General features: G+C 43.8%; 1 protein-coding gene across 1 annotated transcript in view; it reads left to right on the forward strand.

Moving 5' to 3' along the window:
- Positions 1-5,351: 5,351 nt before the first annotated feature.
- ZC3H12B (zinc finger CCCH-type containing 12B) overlaps positions 5,352-20,811 on the forward strand; it is a 380,046-nt gene continuing 364,586 nt past the window's right edge. The window contains exon 1 of the mRNA XM_085608288.1: positions 5,352-5,738. Within this exon, the coding sequence (XP_085464414.1) occupies positions 5,526-5,738 (213 nt within the window). The 5' untranslated portion in view covers positions 5,352-5,525. The remainder of the gene's footprint in view (positions 5,739-20,811) is intronic.

Genomic DNA, 20,811 nt, shown 5'->3' on the forward strand with positions numbered 1-20,811 from the left:
TTGTTTGACGGCAAGAGGTGACGTCCTCACTATCCGTGGGAATAGGCTACTCACTTTCGCGGACATATATCCAGATGGCTCATTTTTCGAGATGCCTGCGGATGGGGATGACCAACCTTGCACGTTTGCGGACAAATTACTATATCATTCCCTTAGGGAATCCTGCAAGAAAATGGGACAGGGCTTCCCGGACGAGCCTTGTGCACTAGCCGCCCTGCAAGACTTGCTCTCAAGACCTTCTACTAAAAAGCTGGTGTCCAGATTATATAACTGCATGCAGGACCAAGCCCCAGTGACAGTAGCCACGGCCGAGTCCGCCTGGGCTGAAGACCTGGGGGATCAGCTGCCGGATGATGCATGGGGGTATTGCTGCGCTCAACTCACAGCTCTATCACCGAGTTACCGACTGCGGCTCATACACTTCAAATTCCTACACAGATATTACCGCACTCCGACACTACTATGCCGCATGGGTATCCGCGAGAACGCAGCATGCTGGAAATGTGGGGGTGACGATGCCACCTTTCTACATGTAGCCTGGAGCTGCCCAAAGCTGGAGGCATACTGGTCAGGGGTCTTTAACGCCATAAATCAAATCGTACAGAGGAGCGACTCCCCGTCTCCACTGTTGGGTTTGCTGGGATATGTTAAGCGCACTGAGCCCTGTGACAGAAAACTTCATGCACTACTCCTGTTATACGCCAAACGGCAGATCGCTATACACTGGGGCAGACCGGCCCTCCCCACGCTCGAAAGCTGGATCAGGGATGTGACTTACGGCCAGACTCAACTGGCGAACTACTGGGAGACAATGCCCACCGCTTCCAGACCCACTGACATCTGGGGCCCGTTTATACAGTGGACTACAGGACGCGCGGCCCCTGACTCCGCCGACACTTCACGCGCTACCAGCGTTTCCGACGACATGGGCTGAGGGAGCGCGCTGCGTAAATTAGCGTTAGAGGTCCCGCTGCCCCGCACTTGTACTATCGGACACTGCTCAGACGCAAGCTTTGGCGTTTACAGCCTCCACTGACCAGGCTAGAGTCCACTGCCCCCCCCCCCCCCCTCCGCCCTACTGGTCCCACTGTGGATAATTTACCGCCCCTCTCCCCCTCCCCCCCGCCCCGCCCTTCCCTCGCTAAGTCGCACACAGCTATGACACCTTCCCGCACCCGCTCTCCACATAGCTGTTTCCAAGTACTTGCACCTATGTTTGATGTTTTTGGTTTAGTTGTTGGGGGGTCCTGTTGGGGGTAACAAGGTGCTGACCGACACATCCTTTTTACAGTCTGCCGAAGCGGGTGGCTGATAGCTGCTTATTTGTGGGCGGATTTGTTGATTTTCGCTACCTTTCAACTGTCAGCGGCACTGGGTCAAAAGTAAGACCGTTTACTCGCTAAAAGATGTGCAATACGAACTTTAGACTTTTATTATATCTTAAGTTCACCTCTGCCGGTACCATTGGCCGGATGAGGGCCTCAGAGATATTTCTATATCATCTTTGTATAATTTACCCTATAGCGGCCTGCCTCCGGGTTGTTGGCGTGACGCAGTGTATGTCATCTGTTTCATTTGTTCATAATAAATGTCTTACGACCAAAAAAAAAAAAAAAAAAAAAAAAAAAAAGAACGGAGAAAGGACTCCAGGCGCTTTTAAATGCTTTTAACACCTTTATGTCTGACCGAAATCTATTGGTCAATAACTCTAAATCATATATAATGCATATTGGCCAGAAACCCAAAAAAAATTACATCTTTAAATTGGATGACGTCCCAATACCAGTCACAGAAACATTCTCATATCTTGGTATCCTGTTTGATACCAAGCTTAACTGGGGCCCACATTTGGCCAAAAAGAAAGGTGAATTGATAAGGGCTAATGCTTCTGTTTTTAACTTTGCGACAAAACTGGGTAAGAAGCCAATAAACGCAATGATTAAGCTGTATAATGCTAAATCTGTTGCTACAGCTGCATATGGTAGTGAACTTTGGGGATATGTGGCTGGAGAACAGTTGCAGGTTGCCGAAAACAATTTCCTAAAACGTCTACTTTGTGTCCCCACCAGTACACCCAACCTGACAGTACACAAAGAATTGGGAATCCAGTATCTAAGTGATATTTTTTCCTTAAGGCCTTTAATTTGTTGGGTGAAACTGTGGATAAATCAGGACATACCTCTTACCCATTTGATTGTAAGAGATCTTATATCTCAGGACAAACATATGTGTGTCCCCTGGTTAAAATATCTGAAAACCTGCTTTTCCAGGCTTGGCCGCTTGAATTTGTTTGAAAACCCTAGCGGAATTGTAAAGGGGGATATAACAGCAATCAAACAAGCCTTTTATAAGGATAAGTTGGCTCAAAGGGAATGTGAGGAACTTATGAAACCAAGAATTAGGAACTATGTGATGTTAAAAACTTGTGAAAGCATGGAGCCATATTTAATGAGTAGTTTCACCTCTCATGAGAAATTCCTGTTGACTAGGTTTAGATTTGACACCTTCCATTATCTTTTAATACGACCGAAGTCAGACATTTTTAACGAGGTTGCAGCACCCTGTGGCTGCGACGGGAAGTCTCCTCAGGATATGCTGCATTTTATGTTTTTATGTAGGTTTTATGAATATCCCCGCAAACGTTATCTTGTTGCACTCTTAAGGAAACTTAATTTTAACCAAATCAAACCTGCCTTTTTTTACTTGCAGCTTTTGTACAGTGATAGCGTCTTACAGGTTAAAGAATTTTTAAAATTAACTGTTAAATTAAGGAATTGCTTAGATCAATGATGTTGTACCTACTATCTGCACTTTACCCTGTATCTGGATCAAGTTATTGGCTATGGGCAACGTGTAATAAGGTTTCTTTTTGTATGTGACTATGAACTATTGTAATAGTATGAATAATGTTTTTTAATCGTATTGTATATGTGTGTACTTTTATGGTGTGAAATATAACCAAATAAAGTCTCTATTGATTGATTGATTGATTGATTAAAAAAAACACAGAAGGGAGTATTATCTCACCACATTTGTTATTACTCTTCCCTATTTTCCAATAGTGCCTGTTGGAGCCACAAACCAAATGTCTTAAGCATCACTACCAACATGAAGATATCCTTAGGGTGGGGACCAACTATGGATGATTTCTATCACAATCAAGATGTTCTGTCAATGATTTGCGGCACTTCCCCACTTAACCAACACAGACTTCTAACGGCCCTTGCTAAAAACATTTTTCTTTTTCTTATGGTGTGCGCAAATATTATAGTTACCATTCCTATATTACAAAGTTATTGATGTTCCTGCAAGAAAAGAGGGCTTGTTGCTCACAGTCAAGAGGTTTTATAGGGTTCCTGGTATATCATTGGTTAAGGTCATTATAACTGCATTCTGTAGTTCTTTTTCTCTAAGTACCATGGGAACTGTAGTTTTGTTTTGACTGCTATTTAAGTAAATGCAAGGAAAGAACGCATAGTACTTGCCTCCATGCCTTTAATAAAATCAAGACTTTTTTCACTAAAGCTAAGAAAATCTCTATTTTTCACCGCCCTGCTGAGTCGATGTGGATGAAGTAAGATCTGTGTGTGCAATGCGACACTAAACATTTATTTCAAATGTTAGGAGTTTGTAATTAATACCGTGTGATCCCAATAAGTCATCTGGCAGAGTCTGTTTTTTTTTAACACACTTTATTGATTTTCTTGGTTTCTCAAGTCATACATTATGTTAAGTACTTTGGTAGACACAATAGCAGTATTATACCATGCATAATATGAGGCGTAAGCTTCAGCATTACAGTATTTGCGAGCATTTCGTACCATTTCTTACAGTATACATTACAGTAACCTTATTTAAATGATAATAAGCTAGTAACAGGATACTCTTACAAGTGCATTTAGAAAGACTTCAACAATTTTGAAAAAAACCCTGCCCCCCTTCTCAGGCTCCGCTTTAGTTAGTTCCAATGGTGCCCATTTCCGCCCTGGTTCCTCCTCCTGCTTTTTTTGGCGTGATTGATATGCGCATTACATGTGGCAGCGTTGTACACATAGCCGTTCTTGGGTCAGAGTCATGCCGTTGGGGGACTGTTTGCAATTGTTTCTCTATATGTCACTTACTACAGGGACGGGTGCAGGCTCTAGGGCTTTAAATGCCTCCAACATCAAATCCCAGTCCTTTGAAATCAAGGTTTGGTGCAACCGTGGGGCCTCTTCCCGCCTAATGGCAGCGCTCTCTGCACTGCCCCATCGTACCACTACCCCATGCCACAGATATATTGACAGGCCCCTTGCCGATTTCCACCTCATAATTATTGCACGCTTTGCAAGGAGAAATGCTAGCTAGGTCAGCGAACCGCGAGTGCACCTTCTGCGGTTTTGATCGCCGATGCATCCCAAGTATGCAGTTTCCAGCTGTCTCTTCTGTAGGAATGTCCGTCACTGTTCTGGGGCTCCAGGCGACAACTGACCAGAACTATGCTAGCGCAGGACCACAGCATGTGCAGGATGTCAGCATCCTCCACCTTACATCTGAGACTTTTAATTTGCACGCTTCTAACCTAATTATATCGGCCACGCCCCTTTGAGAGACTCCCCAGTTTTTTCATCTCACTCAAGTCCCTGGTTCTAGTGTCACCCTACACGTTGCCTGTCGTCCTGCAGTGTCTAAGTTGCACCGTCGAGTGTCTGTGTGCAGTATCACACTTCGGTGCCTATTCAGTGTTAATGTCACCCTGCACATTGCCTGTTGCATGCCAGTGTTGCCTTGCAGGGTGTAAGTTCGTCCCTAAAAAAATATGTGTGCAGTGCACACTTCAGTGCGTATTCAGTGTTAATGTCACCCTGCACAGTGCCTGTGCGTCAGAGCCTATATGCACAGTATCTGCGTCATCCTGCAGTTAGTCACCCTGCCCAGTGCCTGTTGCGTGCCAATGTTGTCCTGCAGTGTCTAAGTTCCATCCTAGAATGTCCGTGTGCAGTGCACACTTCAGTGCCTATTCAGTGTTAATGTCACCCGGCACAGTGCCTGTGCGTCAGAGCCTCCATGCACAGCAACTGTGTCACCTTGCAGTGTGTTAGTGTCACCCTGCACAGCGCCTGTGCGTCAAAGCCTCCATGCCCAGCGCCTGTATCGCCCTGCAGTGTGCTCGCAGCGCTTGTCCTCGTCACACCGCACTGCAGCGTGGTTTCGATGCGGGTCACCGTCACCCCCCAGTGTGTTTGCCTGTACAGGTGACGGCAGCCCCCCCACCGCCGGACGCGTCCCCCGCAGCCCTGCGCTGCCCGGCGCGGGCGGCAGGGGGCAGGCCCGGGCCCGCACTAGGCCGCAGCAGCCGTTGCTAGGAGACGGCCGAGCGGGCGGCGGCGGCAGCGGCACGGCAGTGTGGGCTGCGCCGAGGATGCTGCGGCCCGGCGGCGCTGCGGCTTCATGAGGCCGGCAGGCACGGAGCGGCGGTGCGCGGCCCCGGCCTCCTCCGGCTCCCGGGAGGCGCTCCGCGGCCGGGCGCCTCCTCCCTCCCGCTGATGGTGTTGGAGCTGGCGGTGCCGGCCACCGCGGGCCCCCTGCTGCAGCGAGCCCTGCCGCACGTCCAGCGCCTCTTCCGCGTGCGGGTCCGGCTGCTGCGCCGGGCCCAGGAGCAGCAGCCCAGCGGCGGCGGCGGGCCTCCGGAGCAGGGCGGGGGATGCTGCTGGGCGGTGTTGGAGCATGGCGACCGGCAGGACTGCGAGAGAGCCCAGGTGAGTGGTCCCCGCTCCCGCGGAGCTGTCACCCTACTCCCGGCAGCCGCAGCTCAGCGGGGCTCTGGGCCTGAGGAATCTGGCGCACAGGTGCCCGCTGCCCTTCACTGGCTCCCGAGTCGTGACAGCCGCCAGTGTCTGCCCCCTGCACATCACAGGGATTTACACGAATCAGCCGTATTCTCTCTCTGCTTCAGTTCCATTTCTTTCTGGCCTTTATTTCCCCCCACCCATATCTACTTCCACCATTTCCTTATTATGTGCCCCCATCTCCCTGAAAATCTTCATTTTCATATATCTCACATTACTCTATCCCATACTGATATCTTCATAATATATTTTTCTTTCGTTTAACTTATTCTCCATTCCCATATATCCCCAATATCTGTACATCTCATACCTTTTATTTTCGCCATTCTTTGTGCTGACATACCTTCGCCATTCTTTTCTGTGCCCTACAAATATTCCTACATAGTCTCTAAACATTCCCCTATTCTTGTATATCCTTACCCTAAAATCCCCACTCCCACATAATCTAATTCCAGTCTCTTCTCTCGTGTTATTTCCCCATGTCCTCTTCCATCACTCTTCTGTTGTGTACCCCCATCCCTCCAAAAGCCCCTACTGCAATATAGCTCACACATTTCTCTGTATTTCCATTCTACAGGGTGCCTTTCCTCCATGTATGCTGAACTCACACGTTCCCTATCTCACTCCTCTCTCTTCCATATCCCAGTTCCTCTTCATATCATTAATGTTTATTTCCTAAGTACCGATTATTCAAGATCACGGTCCTCAAATCCTACCCAGTTTACTTTAGTTTGCCTTGCTCGCTGTGTCCAAACTCCCCTCATTACTCCACTACTTTACATTTGCCTAGGTCCACTATTCTTATGTACTCACCTGTATGACACATTCATCTATCTCACCTCTTCCCCTATCTCTTATTCTATATTTCTCAATTTGATTATCACCTCTCAGTTTCTACCTGTCCAAAATGCATTAGCTTTCACTATCTCTGTTCTTAGGAATAATATCCAGAATCTCTTAATCAAATTCATAGTGCGCTGCTGGCTCTAAGTAGCTGAAGGGGCGGGCTCTGAACATGTCCATGATCAGTGGTCTCTCTAAATCCCTCCAAAATCCTTTCAGTCTCCTGAACAAACTACGCCTTTCAGAAATCCAAAAATCTGTTTTCAAAGTAACAGATTACACACTCCTGCCCTGTAATACATGCCTTTGTTCAACCCATGCTTTCTGCCCCTTCACACATTTTAGATAAATGATTGATTGCATGCAGAGTAACATTTCTTATTCACATGATCTAAAAGCCTGTATCCAGATTGAGACCTTGCTCATCACAATTATTTATGATCCTCTCCTCTCACAAATATCTTGTTCCAGCTGTGCCTTTGCTTTTCATTTGTACCATGTTTTGTGTCCTTAATTAGTGTCATTCTTTTCTTTATCCTCCATGAACACATCCGAGTTTTCTGATACCTGTCGTAGGTCCAGCACTTATTCTTCTCAGGGGCATATGATGTTTTATCTTGCTAACACTTACGTTTCTTTACCGTTCTGCAACTATATCACTACGTCCCTCCGCCTGCTCCCTCATGTTGACAATGTAAGTTGTTTTTGTACTGGGCAACGATAGGTCATGTATTAATGCATTAGTTTAATTCTGAATTGACAGATTGAGGTCGTTGGGCTTTTCCCCGATACATAGTTCACCTGCATTTGAATTCTGCATGTCTGGTATCCAATCTATACAGTTTAAACACAAGTTCTCAACTGTTAAATTAGAACAAATTACAAATAATCGATGCTGTATCTGACTCCGTCTCTCCCAACACACCAGGCTACCTTATTGTTAAATAAAAACTTTCATTCATGCATTTCTCTAAAAGAAATTGGAGCCAATGAGATTGGTTTGGCACAGATAGTCACCATATTACTTTTCCTGCACCTCTTCCATGACCACATCATTGAAATTGGGGTAATAAACACCAACCTTCACACTTCTCAAAACCGTGCAGAATTTCTGGAAAGACCTTCATTGGAAACGTCATTTAAGTGTTGGGAAAACAGGTAGGTTTTTGGTCCAAAGCTTCACTACTGCGCAGGTCGTTGTATTATTTACATGCTTCTCTTCCTGTGTTGAACACTTATTATTACATTTGTGAACAACCACTCGGACATATTTAATACCCATCCATATCACTTTTGTCTATTCTCCTCTTTCTGTGTTCATAATTTTTTATTATTGAAATTGTGAACATGTACTCAGAAATGTTTAGCACTTTTGTATCTAACTTCTGTCTATTTCAAGCTAAAGGTGCCTCTCAGGACCCTATTTTCAGGACTGAAAGTTGTACAGGTGTGGCACAGTGGGCACATGGTGTGGCACATGTTATTGGGACATGTTATTGGGACACCTTGATACTCGCCACATCCCCATTTCAACATAATCCTTGGTCACTGTAGGGACCTGTCAGTTCAGCATATCTAAGGAACACAGATAATGCGTTTTCATTGGTCATTGTGTTAAGAGTATCACGATCTCAAAAACACCATAAACAGTTTCTCAGTACAGTTCTACCCAGTATCCCCACCGACAGCCCTTCCATCGCTATGATCAAAGTATCTGAAGATGATTAGAGCATCCCAACCTCTGCTCTATACTTTAATAGTCATTGTCCTTGCAAATGCATATCCCTTATGAAATAGTTTGTTTTTACCTTGCCATGCAGGGCATAAGTGTTGAACCTCTTTGCTCTAGTGTCTTCGACCCTGGTTAGTCATATCCATTATGTAGAGAAGATGTGGCGTAACAACCAGAGCTGCCGACTTTAGAATTGGCGAACCAGATTAGAGTCTCTGCATTGGCTCATTATCCTGTGATTCTGTGCAAATCACGTAATCTCCCTGTGCCTACAAAAAATGAACGTGTCCTGGTGTAATGTTACTGGTGCTCATGTAAAGTGCTCTAATACCTTCGGGTCATGCTCGCACTATATAAAAAAAAAAAAAAAAGCAAAAAAGTGCACAAAAAAAAACACATTCTGTTGGCTGAACTGGGTGATATCCACGTGGCTGCTATCAAAGTTAATCAACAACAGACACCAGGGGAGACCTGTCTCTCTCGCCTTCCTAATATATAGAAAGGATTCTTCGGGATATCCTTGATCCTATTTATTCATAGGGCGTAAAACCGCCCCCCCCCCCCCAACAAAGCCTTTAAACTTGGGACATCATCGTATATGGAGCATGTCTAATGGAAAACCATACCCCATTTAAAGTTTAAAAATGCCTATTGGAACCCATAATTTTGAACCAGACCAGTGCATGGTACCATCTGTAAATTATTTATGTTGTGCTTACATTGTTGGATTGTTCCTCCTTCTCAATGTATTTTCTTTGCAGCAATGTTTCCCATCTCGATAGGTGAGGCATGGGCTCTGGGGTTTGTATAGAAGTTCTTATTCTGTAAACACTAGAGATCTCCCCTTTCATGTTGGCGGGGAATAGGTCTCTCGTGACCTGTACCTTAACACCTGCGTTGAAACTTAGTGCGTCACGTGACAAAAGTTGTATCTCTCAGAACATTAAGTGAGATGCAAAAAGTGGGGGGACTGTAAAAGGGATGTGGCCTGTCATTAAGGTTGTGGCTTATACACTTTAACTAAATTTCTGTGAATCTCATAGCGTGCCTTCTGACTGGAATTTTAGTTCCTCCCTAACAGTCGCGGTCCGTGCAGGTAACAGCGGTGGGGCCGTGTAAGGGGGGATTTCGAGGGACGATCCCGAGGGGAAATTAAATAAATAATTTCCCCTTGGCATCGTCCCTCGAAATCCCGCCCCACACGGCCACACCGCCCCACCGCTGTTACCTGCACGGACCGCGGCTGCTCCCTAAGCTTTGTTTATTGCATTCTGATATATAACAGAACAACTGCCAGACACCTAAATCCAGCCAAGGCTATTGACATCGTCAATAGTTGTTAGCTGTTTAAGATGCATGAGTAAAACCAATGATTTTGTTGTAAGCAATCTTGAAAATGTTTCAATTCTGAAATTTGTTGAGACTGTGAATTAAACATTACGAGGGTCTGTGGAAGGAGTAGTGGTCTTATGACTCTCTTGATCATTTCTGCTAAGTTCCTTCTATGTTACACGTGTGCCCTCCATATGAGATGTAACACTTCATCTCTTTCCTCTTCAACACCATTTTTTCCTCCCTCCTGAATGCTGTTCCTCGCATTCCTTCACTTCACCACCTTACCCAAACACCCACTCACCTGAGATCTGTATTTTCTTTTATTTCGCCTTGTCAATATTTTGACACCTGTGTACCTCTTTCGCGCACAGAATCGCAATTGCAGCTGGATTAGGTTTGTGACCACTATTCTGTAAATGTGAAGAAATCTGAAATTGGAGGTTAAAAATTGAATTAGTATCTTCAGATTCGTGGGAGTAGTGAAAAGGCATTAAACAGAATATAGTATGGACGATGAATGGCCTAATATGAATTTAGAAAACTCTAAACTTTCCATAGAAATGAAAACTCTGTTTTTTTTTAATTTGTTTATGAAATTAAATAAAATATTTAATTCGTTATGTATTTGTTTGATGACTGCTTGTTTTGGTATTTTTTGTGTACTGTTTTGTGTTTTAAATTGTCGAAGAGGTTTATGCCAGGGTTTCTGGCTTCCAGTAATGATTCAGTGGTGGTCCTCAGTTTTCAGTAAAGATTCAGTGGGGGTCCTCAGTTTTCAGTAAAGATTCAGTGGTGGTCCTCAGTTTTCAGTAAAGATTCAGTGGGGGTCCTCAGTTTTCAGTAAAGATTCAGTGGTGGTCCTCAGTTTTCAGTAAAGATTCAGTGGGGGTTTGGGTTCCCAGTAATTATTAAGTGGGGTCTGCAGAATTCAAAAGGTTAAGAACCACTGTATTAGAGTAATATGCTACAGGAAAAAAGTATAGAAACACAACGTCTTGTAAATAGATAATATTCTTAGGGAATTTAAGATTAAGTAAAACGTGAAATCTAAACAGCAACTAAATCACAGCAACTAAAACTTCTGTGCCTGCTGGTTTTTAAATCATTACATGGGAAGGGACCATGTTATCTCAAAGATATATTGAAGCCTTATATCCCGACACGTCAGCTCAGATCCAGCGAGCTTCTACTACTCTGTTCGAAAATTATTCATAGAACTAGATTTGGTGGCCGGTCTTTTTCATTTTTGTCCCCCAAACGCTAGAACCAGCCACCTTTGTTCCTTCGCTCCTGCCCAAACCTAGTCCTTTTAAGAAACTCTTCAAAACTTTGTTGTTTGAGCTTTAATCTTTTTATGGAATTATAATCTGCTTCAGACTGCTCCAGCACTGAGAGATCCCATCGGGAATGATTCATGCGCCTAACAAATATAAAGTCAAAATCAAATCAATGACCTGGAGTGCCTAAAAGGTTTTTTACATAATTGTTCAGAAATCGATCAGTGTTATTTTCCAGCTGTGTTACGGACATGCATATAGGGCCCGATAGGGACCTGTTTCAATTCCCAATTTTAATTACACCTGGGTCTGAAACCTGAGGAGACCTGGCCCACTTAAAGGCCTGCTCTTAGGCACTCTGGAAATTATTTAAAATAGACTCCTATTAACAACTTTCCCACTATAGGACTTCTTCTTTTCTACAAGTATCAACATTTCTCCCTTCATAACCTGATGTAAATTAAGAATTATAATGTAGAGTAGTAAAATGGGTCAGGAATGCTGTTAACCCCTACCGGACCTTTGCTTTAAGTATATGCGTCCATCTTCATCTCAGTGACTGGGATTCACTAAAAAGAGGTGAGCCTATGAACTCTAGGTATTCACAGTGTTCTAAGAGGACACTGAGCTATTCAAGTTTCCTTGGAAGCTAAGTCTATCTGCCCTCCAGTGCATATTAGGTGGGTAGCCTAGCAGGCCAGTCATCCTCTGTTCTGAGGAAGCGGTAAACATTTATTGGAAATCCCGGCTTTATGCCCTCCAGAAAGAAACTGGGATGCACTATTTGGAAAGTTAAAGTAAAACCTCCTTTGGATCATGACTATAAGTGTCTCTAAATAACGTGTTAGTCTAAAGGCGATATTTATTTCAACCACCTCTGTTCTTCATAGCCACAAGATGAACATGTCTCCAGTTCTTTGAGCCAGCCTCAAGATCTCTAAATAGCTCTATGAAGGTAGCTTTTTTGGTGACTTTGAATTGCTCGTTGCAATGGCACCTGGATACCAACCAGATCCCCATTTTAACACACTTCTTGGTCAGGGAAGAGTCAAAAACCAGGCATTTCCGCGTATCTAACAAACACTCCCTCTGGTAGGCTGACTTCTCACCGCTTTTTCTCACTCTGCCTCCACACTCTGTCTTCATCCCTCTATACACCCTCACTGGTGCTTGTCCCCTGTATCGAGCTCTGTCGCTAGCCAGCTAGGTTTGTACATTAGAAATACCAAAACATAAAAAAAACGACATACATATTGACCATGAAGCCAGTGTCATCCGAGGACAGCAGGTGATTTAATGGCCACTCTTGGCACTTGCTTGTGCCCAGAAATCTCTTTGAAAACACCTACCCCCATTAGTCAAAGTATTAAACGTGCAGTTTGCACAGTTGACTTTGACCATTTTACAGATTTTCTTTTTTTGCCTATGACTCCCCCTAACCAGAAAACAAGTTGACCACTCATGCCAGTCGAAGACCTTTTCATCATTTAGTGTGAGTATCGCTCATCCCACTTGGTAAGCCAAGGAGTACTGTCTGGGCACTATCGCCTGCAGAGATCCAGTTTCATTCGTTTCTGTAATGCATGAAGAATTTACTGCAGCTCGCCTCCTGTATCTTTACTATATTGTGCCCCAGTTCATTCTAAATCTCTGTGTATGAAACTCATTTCCAGTTGATAATTCACAATAAATACAGATCTATTAATTACATCTGAAATATTACATAGCCCATTTTAAAACCATGTGTATTTAATTGCAACCAATACAATTTTCAATAATGATACCGAGATAATGTTCCCAAATATACTGTAATCTATTGCACATGTGAGTTTTAAAATTCTATAAAACAATATGCATTTAAAAAAAAAAAAAAATCCAGAAGTGGATAACTAACCTATTTCCAATAGGCACTGTTTGGCATTATAATAAACAACGGATTATATTGCAAAGTAAGTGAGACAAGAAAATATCCACGCAGAGCTTTCTATCATTATAATAAATGAGACTTTCGTATATTGTTCTATTGCCATATAATAGAAAAACTATTCTCTTCCTGCATCAGAAATGAAGAAAGTCTCCGAAAACGGAACTACTTCCAAGTTATGGCCCTAGTTATGCAATTTTTTTTTTTTTTTTATAAAATCTGCTCAAATTGGTGAAATGTGTGCAATAATCTTAAACTGTTTTTAAACTAACCTTCGCCTCCCGTGGTTATAAAGTGACCTCACCAGACATTGTGATGGTTGGTTTCCAGTGGTGCCCTAAATTCCACAGGTTACTTCTCTTAAATTACCAGATAGCAGAGGTATTTGCTTCGGAGCACAAGCTCTGCTGGTCTTTGTTATGGGATTGATAAATAAAAACAGAGGAAATGCCATGGCTTCTCTAGTCCTTCTGATGACAACGGATTCACGGAGTGGTCAATTGCAGATTGATGGCCCATCATTGATAAGGATTTTGAATGAATTTGTATTGTTTTCAAAACATAAGCAACGTATGTCATCCATTAACAGAATGTGGACAGCTGATGAATTGCCCCACCCTCCCCCCCCCCCCCGAAATTTCAAGCACATAAGTACTTCAGATAACCGTGTATAAATATTAATGCCCCTCCCATTCAACCCCTAAAATTCTTAATGTATAGCCAGACATATGTTTGTCTTATTTATCCTTCATCTATTGAGTAAATCATCTGGTTCTGGCATTATCGAGCGAATACAATATCCCCACGTAGCACTGTCTTCCATTGCCTTTGAGTCCGTACTCACCATCACCGCCTGTAGCTCTTCGACTGCTACCCATTCAAGGGCATCATTACACCATCTGTCTTACAGTCTGTTACCAGTGTATAGCAAACTGAAGTCTGACTAGTATTTAGCATGGCAACATAAACCTGCTTTTCGTTTCGCTCCTCTTTGATTTACACAATCCCAGCAGGCAAAGATCAACCCTCGGCTCAACCAGTCTACCTTTCACCCCTTCCATTCTCTGCACCACCCCTTCTCAGTCATTTTTAATAAATGGGCACCACCCCGTGACGACATATGAAATCTGCATCTTCCCCATGGCACCTGGGGCATGCAGCCGCACGGGACTCGCCTCATGGGAATCATTTAGAGCAATGGTTCCCAAGCTTTTGACTTCTGAGAAGCCCCACTGAGTCATTACTGGAAGCCGGGGACCCCCAAGTAATTTGTACGATTACAATTTCAAACATTAAAACAGTAATTGGCATAATATACACAAACAAGGACACACCAAAGATGTTGTTATTTCATATTGGAAAAAATGCCAACGGGGGCTTTGCAGGGTTCTCCCTCCACCCCCAACCCCCTCAAGAAAATGTAGGGGAAAATGGTGCATTCTACAACACATTTGTTATTATATATTTAATTGTATTGGCTTTTAAAGCATAGTAAATGATGACCTTAGTGTGCACCAGAATACAGCAATCTTCCATGATTCCCTCACTATCGCGCTCTAGCAGTGCCTTTCATCTCTCCATAGCCCCTCTGTCACATGTATTTCATTTGTTTTATATCACCTCTTATACCAGTGTAGGGTGTCGGAACACTTTACATCACACACCTACAGAGACAACGAATCATACGTGTGTAAATCAGTGTATAGAAAATAGTACATAAGGCAAAGGGGTCTACAGGGTGTAGGATTCACGGTTGTACGATGGTACAACGCAGGTAAATACATCATATGCCTTTGCCATGCAATTTTTAGCACGCATGTTTTACCGGGAAAATGCATTTACAGCGCATGCCAATACCACGCATTGTTTTTCGATTTAAAAACAATGTATTTGTGGGGGAGACCCCCCCACTCCTCCAACTTACCTTAAAAGCGTGGTAGTGGCATGCATTGTAAGTGCATATATTCAGTTAAAATATGCATGCTAAAAAATGCGTGGTAAAGGCACAACGAGGTAAACACCTCGTTGTAAAGGCTGTTTCCCGGATTCACATGTCATTGATACGGGTAGGCATTTTTTAAGAGTGCTTGGTCTGGAGAAGCACAAGCTCAGCATTCAGAGCATAACACAGTGGTTAGTGTTGACTTTAATAATAAGAATGTATTTCTACCCAAACAAACCTTATTTAGCAGTATCAGGATATTGAAAGACGGGGAAAAAAACATAACTTTTTACCTTATTTAATGCATGTTTGCATGCAGGTTTTTGATGGCAGTTCAAAGCTCACTGTGCTAGATTACGATTGTAACTTATGAACTGCACAGTCACAAAAGAATCTCTGTGACAAAAGCAGTAACCCACTGAGCTATGCACATAAAATACTGTTCTTTAAAATGCATGGTCCACTATCTTCGCAGCAGGCATATTAACCACCTGTGCTGCCACAGACGAGTCAAAGCTGCCGCTAGATAAAAAAACTGCCATCTCTCTCCAGCAGGTACATTAATCACCAGAGTTAACTTGGCACTTTTATTGTTGCCCGAAAACTGCTGGTTCTACAAGGAAATTTGCAGGGCTTTTAAAACGGCTGCTTGCGCACCCCTGGGTGTCCGCAGACCACAGTTTGGAACCACTGATCGCGAGTGCTCTATAAACCCTGTGAGGGGTTGAATCAGTTTGACTCCGGCATAACTTGATGCTTCCCCCTGGGCCCTCCTGGCCAGTCATGTGTCTAGCTCAGTTATGACGCCACTTGGCCATGACACCCCCTGGGTCCCTGGAGCATCATCTCCTAAAGCTCTACACAGAAATGATATTGCTTGGTTGCTCTTTGTCAGATTAACTATTCCCCCCCCCCCCCCGAGTTTTGCAGATTGATGGCTGCTGCTGGAACTCTGGCAATGTTCATTTGGCTGCACGCATGCCATGTTTGTCTTCAAGGAATGCCGCTGCTGTACCTTAGCAATGGATATGCTTTCTTGAATAGCAGAAACCTCCCTCCTCCATACAGGTTACTGACTTCAGCCCTCTCCACCATCCACCTGGTACCCATGGCTCCGGATTTCAAGGCACCGAAATAAGGTAGTCACTGGATACCAAGTGTTATATCTCCAGGTCAATGAGTGCGAGTCCCCCTTGTTTGTACCGCCTTTTTAATGTAACTAGTTTATTCCTCTGGGGCGGTCTGACCCATATTATTGTAGTAACAAGGCATTTAGTTCATGAAAATACTGTTTGGGACCATAATCATTATCCATTGGAGAACATATAACACCTGGGTAGCGTCGCCTTTTTTTTATTAGTGAAAATGATTGTTTGACCCATAATTTATCCCCCTTCGTCCTTCGATCACTCTGCCTATATTACAAATCAGAGCATATGGATCATTGTGTGCCACCTTCAACCCCAAATATTTAAGGGTATCCATTTGTCAAGATAACCACAGGTCAGGCCTTGTTCAACTCTCCTCTCTTGCCAGTTCAGCTATCATAAACAACCTGAACTTTTTCCTGTGTGTAATAAGACCTAACACCCTGAATTTTGAAGTTTGTGTCATAATAACAGGGTTGATCACTCTGGGTCTCTAAGGAAAACTAATGTATCGTCCGCCTACAAAGATACTACGTGAGTGGTATCTTCCATTCTAATTCCCTGCCGTTGTTCTATGTAAGTCATCGCAAACGTAAGCTAGGTAAGCAAACACCCTGACGAGTGACGCCATCCATCATCGACAGTTCAGATGTTGTGGTGCCTCGCTTCACTCTGCAAGTCGGTCTAGTATATCATACCCTTATCCACGTCCTCATTGTCAGCCAGTATCATAGGCTTCTAGGAAGAGGGACTGGCATACTACCACGTCAAAAGCTTTTTATATATGTAAGACGGCTACTAAATAATGTATGGGCATTTTTAGCTTTTTTGACGTGATATTTGACTTGACCAGGTTTTCTTAGGTTCCACGTTGTGCGTCTGTTGGGCATAGTCACGACTGTTCTGAGTGCTTCATCAGGTGAGTTGCAAATGTCTCACTTAAGATTTTAATAGTGTTGATCTTAGGCAGTGGGTGATAGGATCTAGGGTCCCAAGGGTCCCTCTCAGGCTTGGGACCCATTAGTGTTCAAGCCCCTCTCAATGTTGGTGGGACTCGGCCCCCTTCGGCGCCTCCAAGCATATGTTAGTAACCAATCTGGGACGACCCCTACGTACTCTTTATAGAATGCCGCAGGGAGGCTGTCTGTGTGAGGGACCGCCAGTTAGTAATGCTTTACTTAGCTTCCTGTAATTCCTCCACAGAAATAGGGGGCTCAGGTATTTCGCTTTTTGCGTGGTAATGTCGCTGCCTTTACATACTGCTTAATATCATCCTCCCTTGGGGAGGAAGGGGTGTCGCTGGCCGGGGATTAGAGCTCGGACTTTTACACCTAGGAGTTGTATCCTAAGTAGCCGGGCCTGCATCTTCTCCACTTTCCTATGCAACTTCTTCCTGTAGGTGATGTCCGTGTATTTTATCCAGCCTGTAAACCACTGTTCAGGCCAAACTCAGGCATGGCAGTATGCATTACAGCTGTCCAAATTAAAGTTCTATTTTTATCTTCTGATGAGAACTGGGTGTTACTTTCACCTTTGTTAATTCGAGCGGTCACCAGGCAGATATTATAAACGTCTTTCTTGTATGGCTTAGCACCACACCACGTTTACCTCTGTGCTTAATCACACTGGCAAGATCAGAAAAGGTCACAGGCGAGAGGGCAGCATTGAATCTTTGTGTCTGCTTTTTTAAAACTAGCCCTGCGCTTATGCAAGATGTGAGCTCACAAGTCAGTAACTCAGTGACAATGTGCACTTTTTAAAATAAGATTGACACTGCCCAGTGGTGTCTGTACACACTAATGTTATCAGTGTGAACTACACAAAGATAGCAGTCTGTGGGAGACCATTCAAGCACGTGGGTCACGGAAGGTTCACACCCTTAGTCTTTGGTTGAGGTCAAGGCGCTGGCTCTGAGAGACATTTTGTATGTGCGCTTTTTTAAGTGCTGCTTGCTGGCCTAGCGCTTGCGTCGAGACCAGCGCATGCGCTGGCTCGGAGAGACATTTTGTATGTGCCCTTTTTTAGGTCTCGCGAGCCAAAGGCTCGAAGAGACATTTTATATGTGGGATTTTCAAAGTGCTACTCACAGTCTTTTGGCTGGCCTAAACCTTGAGTGCACGATCTCACATGCACGTGCACAGCTGCTCCTCTGCTTATTGCATCCCCCCCTCCCTTCTCACCCAGCCCTTTGATGCTCTGCTCGATTACTTTCACTTTCGCCGCTTTGACCCTTGCATTCCCCCCTCCCTTCTCACCCAGCCCTTTGATGCTCTGCTCGCATCTCCCTCCTCCCTGGGCGTGAAGGGAGACAGAGCCATCCTGCTTGATTAATGGCTTTGCATTCCCATGTGTTCCCGTAGTAAACATGTTATATTTTGATTTCCCTCTACCGTGACTCAGGGTTCTTTGGGCTCAAACGTCAGCCTTTCTAGAATGTAAACCTCTTGTTGGCTGCGCTCTGGCAGCTCGAACTCTCGCACCTTTAATTTACATTTTGCCAGCGTAGCCCATGTGAAATCAGATTACGAAAGCGAGACTTGGCGCTGCCTGATGTCTGTGTAAATAGAAAGAAGAGATGAGTTTCTGTCCATTGATCATTTGCACGGAAATTAAAATACTCGTTTCTGCCGAATAGTTCAGTGTCTGCCTTGACACATCAGCTCTTCCGTCTTGTTAATGATTGGAATCAAACAAGTGTACCTCCAGTATCATGCGGGAATCAAATGGCATACATATAGCCGTCTGCGCCGTAATGCGCTTTCTACTTTGAATGAGTTTCAGAGCTCCTATAATATGCAGAGTCACCTCTGTATGACAGGAAAATGATTATCAAATGTCCGTCTTGCGCTAGTGAAGTGACCCATATCGCCCGTGTGAGAAATTGCCGATGCTTACCACTCCAGTGTCGATCGTAAAGGCGACTCTCGAATACACTCTCATTAAGGGTAAACAATCTCTGCTCCAGTACTGCTGAATAGTGCTATGAAGTCAAAACACATCTATGTCACTCCCTGTCTTTTTTTTATAAAAGAATGACCGTGCGTATTAATCCAGATTCAAGATCTGTGCCGAGACTAAGTCCTGCTGTATGACGGAGAAAATTAATCCGGCCCGTTTTTCGTTTAGCGTGTTCGAACTACAAGAGATAACAATAAAAGGATGAATAAAAAGTGACATTGAAGGCTATTCTGCTCTTAGTCCTCTGTCCCCTATGCAACGGAACTCACCCTCGAATCAAAAATCCCTGTGCCTAGTCTGAAACTCCAATCCTCCGAGCATAGATGCCCCGCCATTAATTTAAAACAAGCATTTGCAATGCAATAGGTCTCGCAGTTACGAGAGTTTAAGCTATTGGTATTGTAAATAACAATTCCTTTTATTAATGTTTTTAAAAAGAAATCAAAAATAAAAGGCATTGTTATGTGCAATGCCAATAGCTCAAACTCGCGTCAATGCGAGACCTATTGCATTGCAAATGCTTGTTAAGTGCTGCTTGCTGGCCTAGCGCTTGCGTGTATGTGAGCGTGCACGCGCGCAGCCGCCATGCGCTAGGCCAGCCCGCAGCACTCCGGAGAGCATCATCGCAATCACTTTCGCTTTCACAGCGATCATGATCGCGATGAAGTTATAATCACTGCACCCGCGCTTTACTTTTAACGTTAAAAGTAAAGCGCGGGTGCTGCGATTTATACCAAAAGTAAAGTAATAGATTTTTTTTCTATTTCTTTACTTTTGGTATAATCGCGGCACCTGCCCTTTACTTTTAATGTTAAAAGTAAAGCGCGGGTGCCGCGGCTGCCTGGCGAGCGCTTGTTTCAGTAGGTGAATGAGTAAAAAATCCTAGACAAGAAATTCTTTGACAGTTTTTTTTATTTTCTCAAACCTCCACTTGATAAATTTGACCTCGTTATGTTCTTGGTGTGCTTCCACTGAAGTCTACGATGCTCCTCCATTATTCTATCCTAAAAGTGGTTGCTCTCCTTTTAGAGACGACAGCCATGATATTTTCTCCGAAGTCGCCGTTTGCTTCTATTTCTTCGTCTCCTCAGTACAGAATGATGTGCATAAAAGCAGGATATCTTTTTTTAATTCAACGACCAATAATTTGAGCGGGGGGACATGTCAGTTGTGAACTAGTACACACATGTGCTTTTATTAGATTTGGGAGCGGGAAGTCCTCAGTCCTCATGACCAATCTGCAGATGTCCGTCTTTTTTTCCACTGACTTCAATACCAGTACACATTGCAAACACCAAGTTGAGAATGTCTCACCTTTTTGAGTGTGTGTTCTCAGAGTTCTTAAACTTTCAAAGTAATTAATTAAGAACTGTATAATATTGGACTGTGAGTATTGTAAATGAATGCTTTTCTGAACATGGGTTGAATAATTGATTTTAAAACTTCTGAAAAGAACCGGTTGTCTGTAGTTCCCACCAAATACTGTGAAACGATTACCCTTGGAAATCTTTAGTATATTTCATTATGTACCTAGACCCAAAAGGGTTGCAATGAAAGTGTAAAGAGCAGTTTTGAACATTCTAAAGAAACAGCAAAACAATCTCAAGTTCAGAAGGGAGCTGAAGGTTTTCTACTCCGTCATGCCTTCCTTGGGTCTACAATCAGACCAAATGGCTACCCTGTGACATCAATCTATGCTAAGTCGACAAGAATGCCTCTGATCACAGCAAGGGGCAATAGGAATTGACGATGACGAACATGAGCGAGGAAAAAAACTCCGCTCCGCGAAGCGGAGTTTTTCGGAACTCTGTGAGCTCCACGTAA

The sequence above is a fragment of the Triturus cristatus genome, chromosome 5_2 (assembly GCF_964204655.1).
Source record: "Triturus cristatus chromosome 5_2, aTriCri1.1, whole genome shotgun sequence".
Taxonomy (NCBI): domain Eukaryota; kingdom Metazoa; phylum Chordata; class Amphibia; order Caudata; family Salamandridae; genus Triturus; species Triturus cristatus.